Source organism: Cnephaeus nilssonii (assembly GCF_951640355.1).
Source record: "Cnephaeus nilssonii genome assembly, chromosome: 17".
Lineage (NCBI taxonomy): Eukaryota > Metazoa > Chordata > Mammalia > Chiroptera > Vespertilionidae > Cnephaeus > Cnephaeus nilssonii.
Window position 1 is genome coordinate 34818814 of NC_137088.1, and position 11798 is coordinate 34830611.

General features: G+C 45.9%; 1 protein-coding gene across 9 annotated transcripts in view; it reads right to left on the bottom strand.

Moving 5' to 3' along the window:
• TSEN2 (tRNA splicing endonuclease subunit 2) overlaps window positions 1-8835 on the bottom strand; it is a 43467-nt gene extending 34632 nt beyond the window's left edge. The window contains exons 1-4 of one of the 9 annotated variants that reach the window (XM_079794474.1): window positions 8787-8832; window positions 4339-4427; window positions 3303-3494; window positions 1145-1226 (exon numbers count right to left, since the gene is read on the bottom strand). In XM_079794474.1, coding sequence (XP_079650600.1) covers window positions 1145-1226; window positions 3303-3476 — 256 coding nt within the window. In that variant the 5' untranslated portion in view covers window positions 3477-3494; window positions 4339-4427; window positions 8787-8832. The other 8 variants (XM_079794475.1, XM_079794476.1, XM_079794473.1 and 5 more) reach the window with 8 other exon arrangements.
• Between the last annotated feature and the right edge of the window lie 2963 nt (window positions 8836-11798).

An 11798-nucleotide genomic window follows, 5' to 3' on the forward strand; every position in this document is an offset into this window, starting at 1 on the left:
CCATGACTAACATAAGGATGAGCCCATCCAGCCAAGATCAGCACACCTACCCAGCAAACCTATGGACTTGTAAGCAATTTGGTTGCTACTGAAAGCCACGGAAATTTGGGGTGGTTTGTTAAATAACACTATAGCAAGAGATAATTGACGGAAAGTCTATCCCATTAGAATTGAATAGTCAAATTATCATGTTTTGAAGTCATTCAAAATAGTTTCCCCCTTGTGGCTATACCACCAACTTGATATACAGACTCTTTTTTATTTCAAGAATCACTCCTACCAGCAACGCATGAGAGTGTTTCTGCGGGCCTCATCAATGGTCAGACTTTTGGATTCTTGCCAATCTAATTGTTGAAGTGGTATCTCAGTAGAGTTTTTTGTGTTTTTTGTTTTTACAATATGTTTTTAAAAATTATTTCTAGCCCTGACTGGTGTGGCTCAGTTGGTTGGAGCATTGTCTCGTGCACTGAGGGCCATGGATTCGATTCCTGGTCAGGGTACACGGTGTGGGTCCAATCCCCTTAGGGGCATCTATGGAGGCAACCGATCAATGTTTCTCTCTCACATCGGTAATTCGCTCTCTCCCCATTCCTTTCTTGTTCTAAAAATCAATGAAAGGCATATCCTCAGGTGAAGATTAAAAAAATCCTTTCTAATTATGTTTTAACCTGATATTGGCTATGTAATTACCATGAGACTTCCCTAGAGAAATACACTAAAAGGTTTATAAATTAAAGAGGACCAGCAAGTGAGCACACACATTACTATGTTTTAACAAATACATCAATGTTGTTAAAGTTATTGTTGTAAATTCTAACTCTAGATATAAAACTCATTTTGCATTCAGGTGAGCAGGTACCTAATTATCACCACCTTCCACATGCACAATACTCTTCTAGGCAATGCTTAACAACAAAGCCTGAATAACACTTTTGATAATTCCAGAAATTAGATAAAACACATTTCAATTATAAGAGCCTTTTCACCTTTATTAGAATGCTTCTAACTACTATTTTTAGCAGTAAAATTTTGAGTGTGCATCTTACTTCTCCACTAGAATTTTATGATATAATCTGAGGTGCAAGATAAAAAAATGAAAGAAAATAATACTTTGCCAAAAGAACTGAATGACATGCAAGTTTACCTTTCCATTTAGCAACCAGCTTGGGATCTGAAATTGTGAAGTTTGGACGGCTTCTAGACAGGATTCCTTTTCCAAAATAACCCTTCCAGGAAGAGAGAAAATAAAGTTAGTTCACCTTTAGTTATCAATTTTTTAGCTGAGGGAGAATCAGAATTTGAGTTAACAAAGTTTATTCCACTTTTCACAGCTTTACACCTTCCCTCTGATTATCTAATGACTACAAATACAGATCTTAGCGTTTTATCTCTGTGATAAGTTTCTAGTATACCTCTTTTGCCTCATAACTAATGATTTCAGTCTAGGTCTGATGAGCTGAAGGCAACAGGGCAGGCAGAGGCAGGAGCATGTGTTTAAAAGCAGGAACCAAGTCTACCAGGTACAAAAAAAGCTTCCTGGATTCTCTTTTACTCCTTCCTGCCGATTCCAAAAGCAACATGGATTCTACCCCCCCCCCCACCCCATTTCTTAATTTAAGCCCAGAGAAAACTGAAATTGAGAGAATAATAAAATGAACACCTTTTACCCTCATCTAGATTTAACAGTCAGAATAAATAATGTGTATAGCAATTTACAAAGCTCCTATTTAATGTTATGTATTACAAATGTGAATAGACTGCCTTTGGCTTAGACCTCCATCTAACCAAGGTCAATACCATCCACTGTATCCCACTTTGGGAAGGTGATTAAAACTAACATCCACACACACACACACACACACATCTGTATATATATGTGTGTACATATATATACACACACACACACACACATATCTGTGTATATGTGTGTGTGTGTGTGTATATATATATATATATATATATATCCTCACCTGAGGATATGTTTTTATTATTTTAGAGGGAGGGAGGGAGGAAGGGAGGGAGGGAGGGAAGGAGGGAGGAAGAGAGAGAGAAATACTGATGTGAGAAAGAAACACTGATCAGTTGCCTGACGAATGTGCCCCAACTGGGGATCAAACCTGCAACCTAGATATGTGCCCTGACCAGGAATAGGACTGGCAACCTTTTTTGGTATACAGGATGACGCTCCAACCGAGCCACCTGGCCAGGTCAAAACCTATATATTTTATAAAAATGTCTAAAGAGGGCACATTTATAGACAGGCAGTGGATCGCTGGGTGCCTTAGGCTGGGAGTGGAGCAGGGATTAAGTGCGATGGGCATGAAGGAACTTTCTGTGCGGAGGGGAAGGCTCTAAAATGGGATTGTGGTGGTGGTTGTGTAACTCTATGAATTTATTACAATCACTGAATTGTACACTTACAATGGGTGCATTTTATGGCTGTAAATTATACCTCAATAAAGCTGTTTAAAAAAGCGGCCCACTGATGAACTGGCTATGAGGGGCAGGGAGGGGAGCCAAGTTACCAATCTCAAACCTAACCTATCATCAACAGAAATCAGCAAAAACTATACAACTTGTCCTCATCTAAGCAGAGGTCCCCAACTCGAGAGAGAGCGGATGCGGAGCCAGAGTACGTGCTGAAGGCTCATCTGATCTGTCCCTGAGCCAGGACAATATGCCACTCAGGTTACCTCTGGGGATGGAATGGGAGTAAGTGGGGAATTTTAACTTTTTACCCATTAATTTAATTTCTATAAACTGCTTGAAATTTTAAAAAATATATATATTTTATTGATTTTTTACAGGAGGAAGGGAGAGGAAGAGGGATTGAGAGTTAGAAACATCGATGAGAGAGAAACATCGATCAGCTGCCTCCTGCACACTTCCTACTGGGGATGTGCCCGCAACCAAGGTACATGCCCTTGACTGGAATCGAACCTGGGACCCTTCAGTCCGCAGGCTGATGCTCTATCCACTGAGCCAAACCGGTTAGGGCATGAATTTTTTTTTTTTTTAACACAATGAATGTGCATTGCTTTTTATAATTGAAAGGTAAGAAGGGTCAATGTTACTGACCCTACTTCATTGCTGAAACGTGGGTCCAGGGTGGGGCAGTTATCATTATAATATATGCCTTTAGGGCACCTGAGTCAAACTGTAGTGTTCCTACAGGAGACTAAATAGCAAGAAAAGAATATGGGTCATTTATGGTTTGTTTTGGAAGTGGATGGAGAGGAGGAGGAAGGACAGCTGGCTCCAGGTTGTCAGGAAGTAGCTGTGCCAGGGCCCCTGGTACTTACTTTCCCATACAGCTGCTCAATATCTTCTGCGTTCCTCACAACTACATTGTTGTTTATCATTTCAGCACGGAATATTCTGAAGTCTTTCTGACCGAAAGGGATCGGAAATGGAGACTCATAATTCTCGTACACTCTTCTTTTCCTCTTTGGGGCATGGAAAAAGGCTTCCGCCATTTTTCAAGTGTAACTGTTCTTTAAAGAATACAATGAAGAGAAAGAAACAGTCAATCAATAACTACACTGATAAAAAAAAAAAAAGTGAGTACCTTATACCTAGGCTCAGAAAACCTAGGTCTATGGGAAATGTAAAATATTATAAAGCAGTGAACTAAAAGACACAGAGTCACAAGAATATTTTGTAAAAGTAGTGCAAATCTCATTCACCTAGAATACCTCAATTAATTCCTACAACAATGCCCAAGAAGTCAGTGGCATTATTTCTAACTACAGCTGACAAGACTGAGGCCTAGTGATATGCCCAAAAAGTCACAATGCTACGCAAAAGTCTCCTAAAAGCCAGCACGATAGGATTCCTGCCTATTAGGATTCCTCCCACTCTTTCACTCAGCCAATAGACTTTACGGAGTACCTATCATGGGCTCCTAATATCAGAGGTGCTGGGGATATAAAGGTAAAACCAAGAGACCCTGTTCTCAAAGAATTAAATTTAGTGAGCACTTCATTTAAAAAAAAAAGGGGGGGGGTATCTTAAAATACATTCCAAACATTATGTCAATCATCTTCCAATTTAAAAAAAAAAGTGTATGGACTTCAGAGAGGAAGGGAGAGGGAGAGAACAATAGAAAGATCAATGATGAGAATCATTCATCGGCTGCCTCCTAAACACCCCCCACTGGAGATTAAGCCCGAAACCCAGGCATGTGCTCTGACCTGGAATCAAACCGTGACCTCCTAGTTCATAGGTCGATGCTCAACCACTGACCCACACTGGCCAAGCAATCATCTTCCAATTTTTAAGGTAAATTGATAACTAAAAATGACAGCAGCAATTCCCAATTAAGCGTCCATTATGTACCTCCAATTGGAATGGAATTGGCTTCGCTACTTCCTAGTCGTGACTGTGGGCAAAGGTTACTTAATCTCTCTGTGCCTTGGTTTCCTCATCTGCAAAATAAGAATGGAAAACAACAACCCTCTATGTTACAGTTAAGATCCATAAAGTGCTTAGAAGAGCACCCAGTTCATAGTGAGGGCTATGTGTGTATTTGCTATAATTAGTATTATGGAATGAGCACTACCAACATCATTATATAGATGAGGAAATGGATTCAGGTTCAAGATCTATATATATAAAACCCTAATATGCAAATAGACCGAATGGCAGAACTGAAAAATTGGTTACTATGATGTGTGCTGACCATCAGGGACACACGAGGAACATGGCGGGCAGGCATCAGCAGCAAGCGGCAGAGTGCGGAACATGGCAGGCATGGGCCGCGGCAGGATGGAGGAGCAGGTGAGCGGGGGCGCCAGACCAAGGCAGGGCACCAGTTGCTGTCATCAGGGTGAGCCTCTGGTGGTTACTGAAAATTCTTTGTTCCCGCACGCTGTGGTCCCACCCGGCTCTCACACCTGCTGCCGGCACCAGCCCCATTCGCACCTGCAGCCTGCGCTGGAGCCACTGCTTGCACCCGCTGACGGCACCGGCCCTGCTCGCATCTGCTGCATCTGCTGCTGGCGCCGGCCCCAATCGCTCCGTGTCGTCAGCGGGTGCGAGCAGGGCCAGCACCTTCAGTACCTGGGAGCGGGGCTGCCGGCAGACAGGGGACCAGGGGTGCGGCGGGAGGGGCCGGCCGGGGGCGCGGAGGATGGGCCCCTGTGCCCACCACAGCTTCGCGGCCCACAGTTCCTTTCAAGGTGCACTAGTCCCATATAATAAAGAGCTAATATGCTAATTAGACCGAACAGCCGAACGACCTTCTGGACATCCTTCCAGATGACCTTCTGGACAAAGCCGGGACTGTGACGGCTGGCCGAGGCTGTGAGGGGCTGCGAGGGCTGAGCACCTTGCACGAATTTCGTGCACTGGGTCTCTAGTATTATAGAAAAGGCTCCAGAGTTGGGCACTAGACCATCCCAGGTTTGTTGAACTCCAAAGCCCATGCTCTTCGCTCCAGGTTCTGCTGTAAGCACAGGTAGCATCTGTCCCCCTTTGTCTGAAGGCTCACTGTTTCTCAAGGCTAGAAGCTAAAGGGTTATGGAGAATTGTGGGATTACTTACTGTGCACTCAGCAGTAGGAGGGAGTAAAGGAAGCTGAAGTCAGTACCTCTCCCTTCCAGGCCTTACACTCAGTCTGAGACAAAACAAGCACCTAACAGGCTGCAGTTCAATAATGGCTAAAGGAAGGAAGTCGAGTTGAGTGTATTGTGTGATAAAAACACAGAGCCATGGTAGATGCATTTAACTTAGGAAAACTCAACCATATCCAAGGGGAAAAATGTAAACAGTGCAAGAGACTGGCCAGCCACCCCAAGCGATGTGCAGACACCCTAGAATGAGACAGAAGACGTGAATCTGCTGCTCCCTCAGTCCTGGGTCTAGACTCGATTTAAGCTGAGAGCATGTCTGCTGCTTGAAGATAGAGTGGAGCCCTTTTACACATGTGTAAAGTACATGGCTCCAAATCCCCACAAAGAAAGAAGTAGGACTAATCATTTAGGTGCCTCCTCCATTCAAAACCAACATCCCACTGGGCAGGGGATGTAACCAAGTCTGACACAGCCAATGAAAGGGGCCAAAGCTGAGAAAGGAAGGTGAGTGGTCTTAAGGACTCATGACCATTCAAAAAAAAAAAAAATTAAAAGCTTTGTCCAATGTATGCTGTCTTTATCCACCTTCTCAAAGAAGTTGAGGAATAAAATGAGGACAAAGAAAAACACAGATCAAGGAAGTCAGAGAAATTGACAAATCAGCTACAAAGATAACGGTGAAATATAAGATCAGCAAGTCAGAACCTTCATAGAACTGCCAAAGTACTCCAAGCAGCAAAATGCTAGAATAATTTCTAAGATCCCTCAATGTGATCACATACTGAGCATGACTGTATACATAGTATACACACTACAGCATTCATAACAAAACTATGTATACTACATGTTAATGGGCAATTAAGAGATTTTCTTCCAAGGGTATCTTAACTAGATTTTCACTTGCTGACATATTCCTCAGAGTGGTTAGGGGTGATCAGGCAGACAGGCAGGCAAGCAGGTGAGCGGTTAGGAGCCAGTGGTCCCTGTGGGATCAGGCCTAAGCCGGCAGCGGACATCTTCCGAGGGGTCCCAGATTGGAGAGGGTACAGGCCAGGCTGAGGGACAACTGCCCCCCCCCTTGCACGAATTTTGTGCACCAGGCCACTAGTCGATAATAAAAGAATGAAGTACTGATACATGCTACAATGTGCATGATGAACCATGAAACCATTATGCTAAGTAAAAGAGGCCAGTCACGAAAGACCACATACCATATGTATAAAACCATTAATATGAAATGTCCAGAATAAGCAAATCCATAGAGACACAAATTAGGTTAGCAATTGCAGGTGCTGGGGGAAGGGAGAAATGTTGGAGTGACCGCTAATAGGTATAGAGTTTATTTTGAGAGTGATGAAAATGTTTAGATTGTAGTGCTGGCTGCATAACTCTGCGAATATAATAAAAGCACTGAGTTGTACATTTTACAAAGGTGAATGCTATGGTATGTGAATGCTCTCTCAAGAAAGCTGTTATTTTAAAAATTCAATAAGACAAGATGATCTCTAGCTTCATAGTTTTTTGGAAGAATTACCTTGTGCTGACCTTGGAAGGCAAAGAAGGGGAGAAAGGACTGAATTTGCTATTCTCAAAATCTGCAGCAGGCATTTAGGAAATGTTTCTTTAGTGCCATGACAGGAGCACCGTATGATGTAAGATGTGGGAGGTGAGTAAAATTAGAAGAGGTAACCATCATCGGTAGGTACAATGCTGTATGCTACACAGGTGGGTACTACTACCCTGATTTCACAGACACAGAAACCCAGGCTTAGGGGGAGCAAGGCATTGTCCCAAATCCCCATTGTTAGGGAAGATGTGAGGTTTGTAAGGCAGGGAGACTGGCCTAGAAGAAGACCCATGTCTGAAGCACCCACAGATGGACAGGAAGGATTGGGTCAGGTGTCAGGGAGTTTGGGATGCGAAGGTTGTTTGGTTTAGACTTGGAGACAGTGTAGGTTATGACAAATGAGAAGAGATTAACAACATTCACCTGGGTTGGCATATAATAGTCGCTCTCAAGCTTAGCTGCCCTTAGAATCACTGGCGGTAAATTAAAACTCCTAATGCTTAGGCCTTACTTGCAATTACATCAGAAATTCTGGGGTGGGACCCTGGTGATTTCAACATGTAGCCCAAGTTGCCAACCACTGCTTACAGGATGGCCTATTCAAACACACTTAATCCCAACAGCCCCTATTCCCTATTGTACAGACAAGGAAAGGGATTCAGTAGGGCTGGATGCTATGTACCTGTAAGAGGTCGTTACTTTTCCTTTCCCAATCCAGGGCATACCTTGATTCCAGACGCCCGAAGTGCTAAATATATTTACTTTTCTATTAAAAGCGGGGCTTGTTCTTTATTCTTCCCCTTGAGCAGATAAGCTAACACCCTTTTCGGGGTTCAATAAATGTTCATTCCAAACAAAACAAAGCAAAACCAAAACTACATTTAATCTTCCAACTCCCTGGGCCCACCTAGCCTTAACAAGCCTGGCTAAAACCTCCCACCCTGCGAGGTTCACCTTCTCCCAATTAAAGAAACGTTTGAACTCCAACTGCTCACCTCGGGGCTAGGGGAGGCAGGGATGAAAGGGACGCGGTAAACAATCCTGCCTCTGGGGAGCTTTCCAGTTGGAACCTAAGACTAAGACACATAAACAAACAATAACCCTTTGAAGGCTGTGGTGAGGATCAAACAGGTGATTGTGCGAAGGCAGCACAGTCCTGGGCTAAACATGGGGAAGGGCTAGCCAGGCGGTAGATGCAACAAGCCAAAAAGGGTGAAGGGCCCAACAAAGTCCTAACTCCATCTTAACTTATCCCTTTGCTGGTTTCCTGCAGCGCCCGCCACCCCTACCCCCACCCCCAGCAACCCCACTGGCGGCCGAGGCTCTTCCCGGGCAGAGAGGGGTCAGATGCACCTCGACATCCCCAGCCCTGGGACGTGGCGTGAACATTTCCAGAAAGAACGAAGACAGGCAAGTACGGAGCGCACGAGGAGGAGGAGAGGCGTTCATCCCGGCGGCCTAGCTCCTCCTCCCGGCCCAGTCGGGCTGTGGAACCCGGGGAAAGGCGCTGGACCCTGCGCTCTGGCCCGCGAGGCTCCCGGAGTGGCTGTCTCCGGCAGCGGGGACACCGCGCCCCGGCGCCGGGGGCCGGGCCCACCGCGCTCAGCCACCCAGCGCGCCTCCCGCCCCTAGGCCTGGCGCCTTACCTTCGTCCACCCCACGCGCTCGCCGTTACCCCGACAACGCCGGCCGGCCGGCGGGGGGGCGGACACCTCTGCCGTCAAGTAGTGCGGCCGCAAAACTGGACCAATGCGCAGCCGCAGAGCCCGTGGCGCGCCCGCCGAGGCTTCGCTGAGTGCGCATGCGTGCAGCCTGAAAGCGGGCTGTGGGGTCGGGTGGCGGGGTTCTGCGCGTTCTGCTGGCCCCTCGCGAAGAGCGAAGGCGAGGCAGCGTGTCCTCTCCTGTCCTCCCCAGTGTTATGCGGGTTACTGTTCTCGTTTAATTCTCACAGCAATCCCGCAGGACCCGATTTGCAGATGAGATCCGAAGTCACTTGTTCAATGGCACGCGGCTAGCAGCTCGTGGAGCCCTGGTCTAAAGACTTGGAGTCCTCGCCCCTGGGGCGATGGGACGCTGAGCCCACCGGACTTATTACCGGACCCTGCCCCTGCCCCTGCCCCGGGCCCAGCTTTCTCAATGCACACGTGTACGCTGCGGCATGCAGGGGGTAAGGAAGCGCCCCCTCGCAGACAGCGGACCCCAAGCCGCTGTGCGCTGGCTGCCCGGTGCGGTGTGGAGGACCACACACCAGGAGTCAGACCTGCATTTCAATCCCCCCTTCTCCCTCGCTGGCTGTCTGCAGTGAGTGACTTAGATGAGCGAAACAAAAGCGCGTCGTGAAGTGTACACGTTTCTCCTGACCTGGCCATTTTATTTATTTATTTATTTATTTATTTATTTATTTATTTCTAGAGGCCCAGTGCATGATTGAATCATGCACGTGTAGGGTCCCCTACAGGAATCGCTTTCGATCCGGGGGAGCTGGGTGCCTGTCCGCTGGTGCACCAGGCCTTTCAGAAGCCTCCAGCTCAGCGGAGGCTTCTGAAAGGCCTAGTGCCGGAGCTGAGAGGCACCCAGCTCCCCTGCTTTTGATGGTGGGATATGAGCTCGCTGCCCCAGAGGCCCCTTCTGTGCTGCAGCACAGCCATGGCGCAGATGCTGAGTCGCCAGCAGCAGCAAGAGCTCAGCTTCCCACTGGCCCAATCGGCTACCCCGGCCACCCCGAGTCCCGCCCCCCTGCGCCTCCGCTGGCCCAATCGTGGGCGTAGCAGAGTGATGGTAATTTACATATTACCATTTTATTAGGTAGGATATTTATTGTGGACAATATTACAGATGTCTCCCATTCCCCCCTCCTCCCCTTTACCCGGAGTTCTTCACTACCCTATAGCCCGAGTCCATGGGCTTGACCTGGTTATTTTTAAAGGAGGCCTGGTAGGGAGTTCAATAGATACCTCCCCAAATATGAATCCCAGGGTCCCCAGCACACACACCACACATGATGGGCAGTTGGGAAGGTTGGTAACAGGGAGGATGAGGCGAGGTGTGACTGTCTTTTGAAAATTTGGACCTTTCCCAACTTTCTTGTCTCCAGGCCTTGGAACACGCTGTGCCTCTGCCGGGAACATCCTTCCCCACTGTTTGCCGAAGTAATTCCTGGTCACCCTTTAGATCTCAGTTCAGATATCTCTTCCTCCAGGAGACTTCCTCTTGCCTCCCCAGGCTGGCTTGGGTGACATTCCTCTGTGTTCCCTGTTTCCTGGTCTTCCTTAACTGGATTGTGAGCTCTTGCTAGCAAGACACCAGGTGCCTTAACTACTCAGCTAAGGAGTTCAGACTTTAGATAGACCAAAATCAGAATAGCTTCCTGTTGGAATGTTGCAAAAAAGAACTTCAGCAAGATTCAGAGAAGAGTGGTATTGGGATGGATTGGGCAGGGAGGCTGTAATACTGCGCCAGAACATGCCAACTTAGGAAACACTGGTTTTAGAATTAGAGGGTTTTAACAATGAAAGGCAACTCATAGGTTGTCCAGGTCAACTTCCTTATTTAACTGATAAGAAAAAAGGTCGAGAGGCACCTTGAGTTGCCAGAGGTAGCCAAGCAAGTTAGGGGGTTGCTGAGACTACAGCCATCCGGCAAGGCTCAGTGTGGTCTCCACACTCAGGAGCTTGGGATTCCCCCATAATGGGAATCTCAGGTAGCGTCATCTGGAGCCCTGTCCCCACAGAGGGTCCAGCATAGAAGTTACTGAATAAGATATTCTTCCCCCAAGATTTTCTCTCAAAGTGTATTTTAAGTTTTTATTATGGTCTTTTCAAACATACACAAAGTACCGAGAATTATCTAATAAATCATCACTTCCACAATCCTCAGCCTTTGGTATCTTATTTCTTTTACACTGTCCATTCACACACCTTTATCCCACTGCTGTAGCATTTTAAAGTGATCCCAGACATCATAATTTCTATCAGAATATTTCAGTATGTATCTTTAATTTTAAAATTTTATTACACACCTATATACATATATAGAGAATTATATATACATATATATAATGAGAATTATAAAGGTATATATATATATAATTCTCATTATTCCAGTACTTCTATAGAGTCATTGTAAACACTGAATTAATGAATACTGAAGCATTCCTCCTAGGGGAAAATATAGGGATAGATTCCTGCCAGTCTCCTGCCACATTTTCATCAACCATTCAATACATAACCTTGTCTTGTGTTCCTATTTTAAAAATACTTCATTTAATATCGATTGTTGGTTCATTAATATTAAACCCATGGCCAATAGCACTATAATGCATGCCTGAAGGAAGCTCATCTAACACACACATTTTCTCTGTAAGACCCATCACAGCCTTCTTGGCTTAGGAACACTAGACAGCACTTCAGCACTCTGCTTGGGGTCCATTTGAAACAGCAGAATCACCAGAAAGCACAAAAATTCGAAAAATGGCCCTGGCTGGGAGGCTCAGTTGGTTGGAGCATCCTCCCGGACACCAAAAGGTTGTGGGTTCGATTCAGCATACAGGAAGCAACCAGTCGATGTTTCTCCCACTTTCTCTCTCTGGAATTAATAAACATATTCTCGGGTGAGGATTAAAAAACATGCGAAAGTCTGGCCAGCGTTGCTCAGTGGTT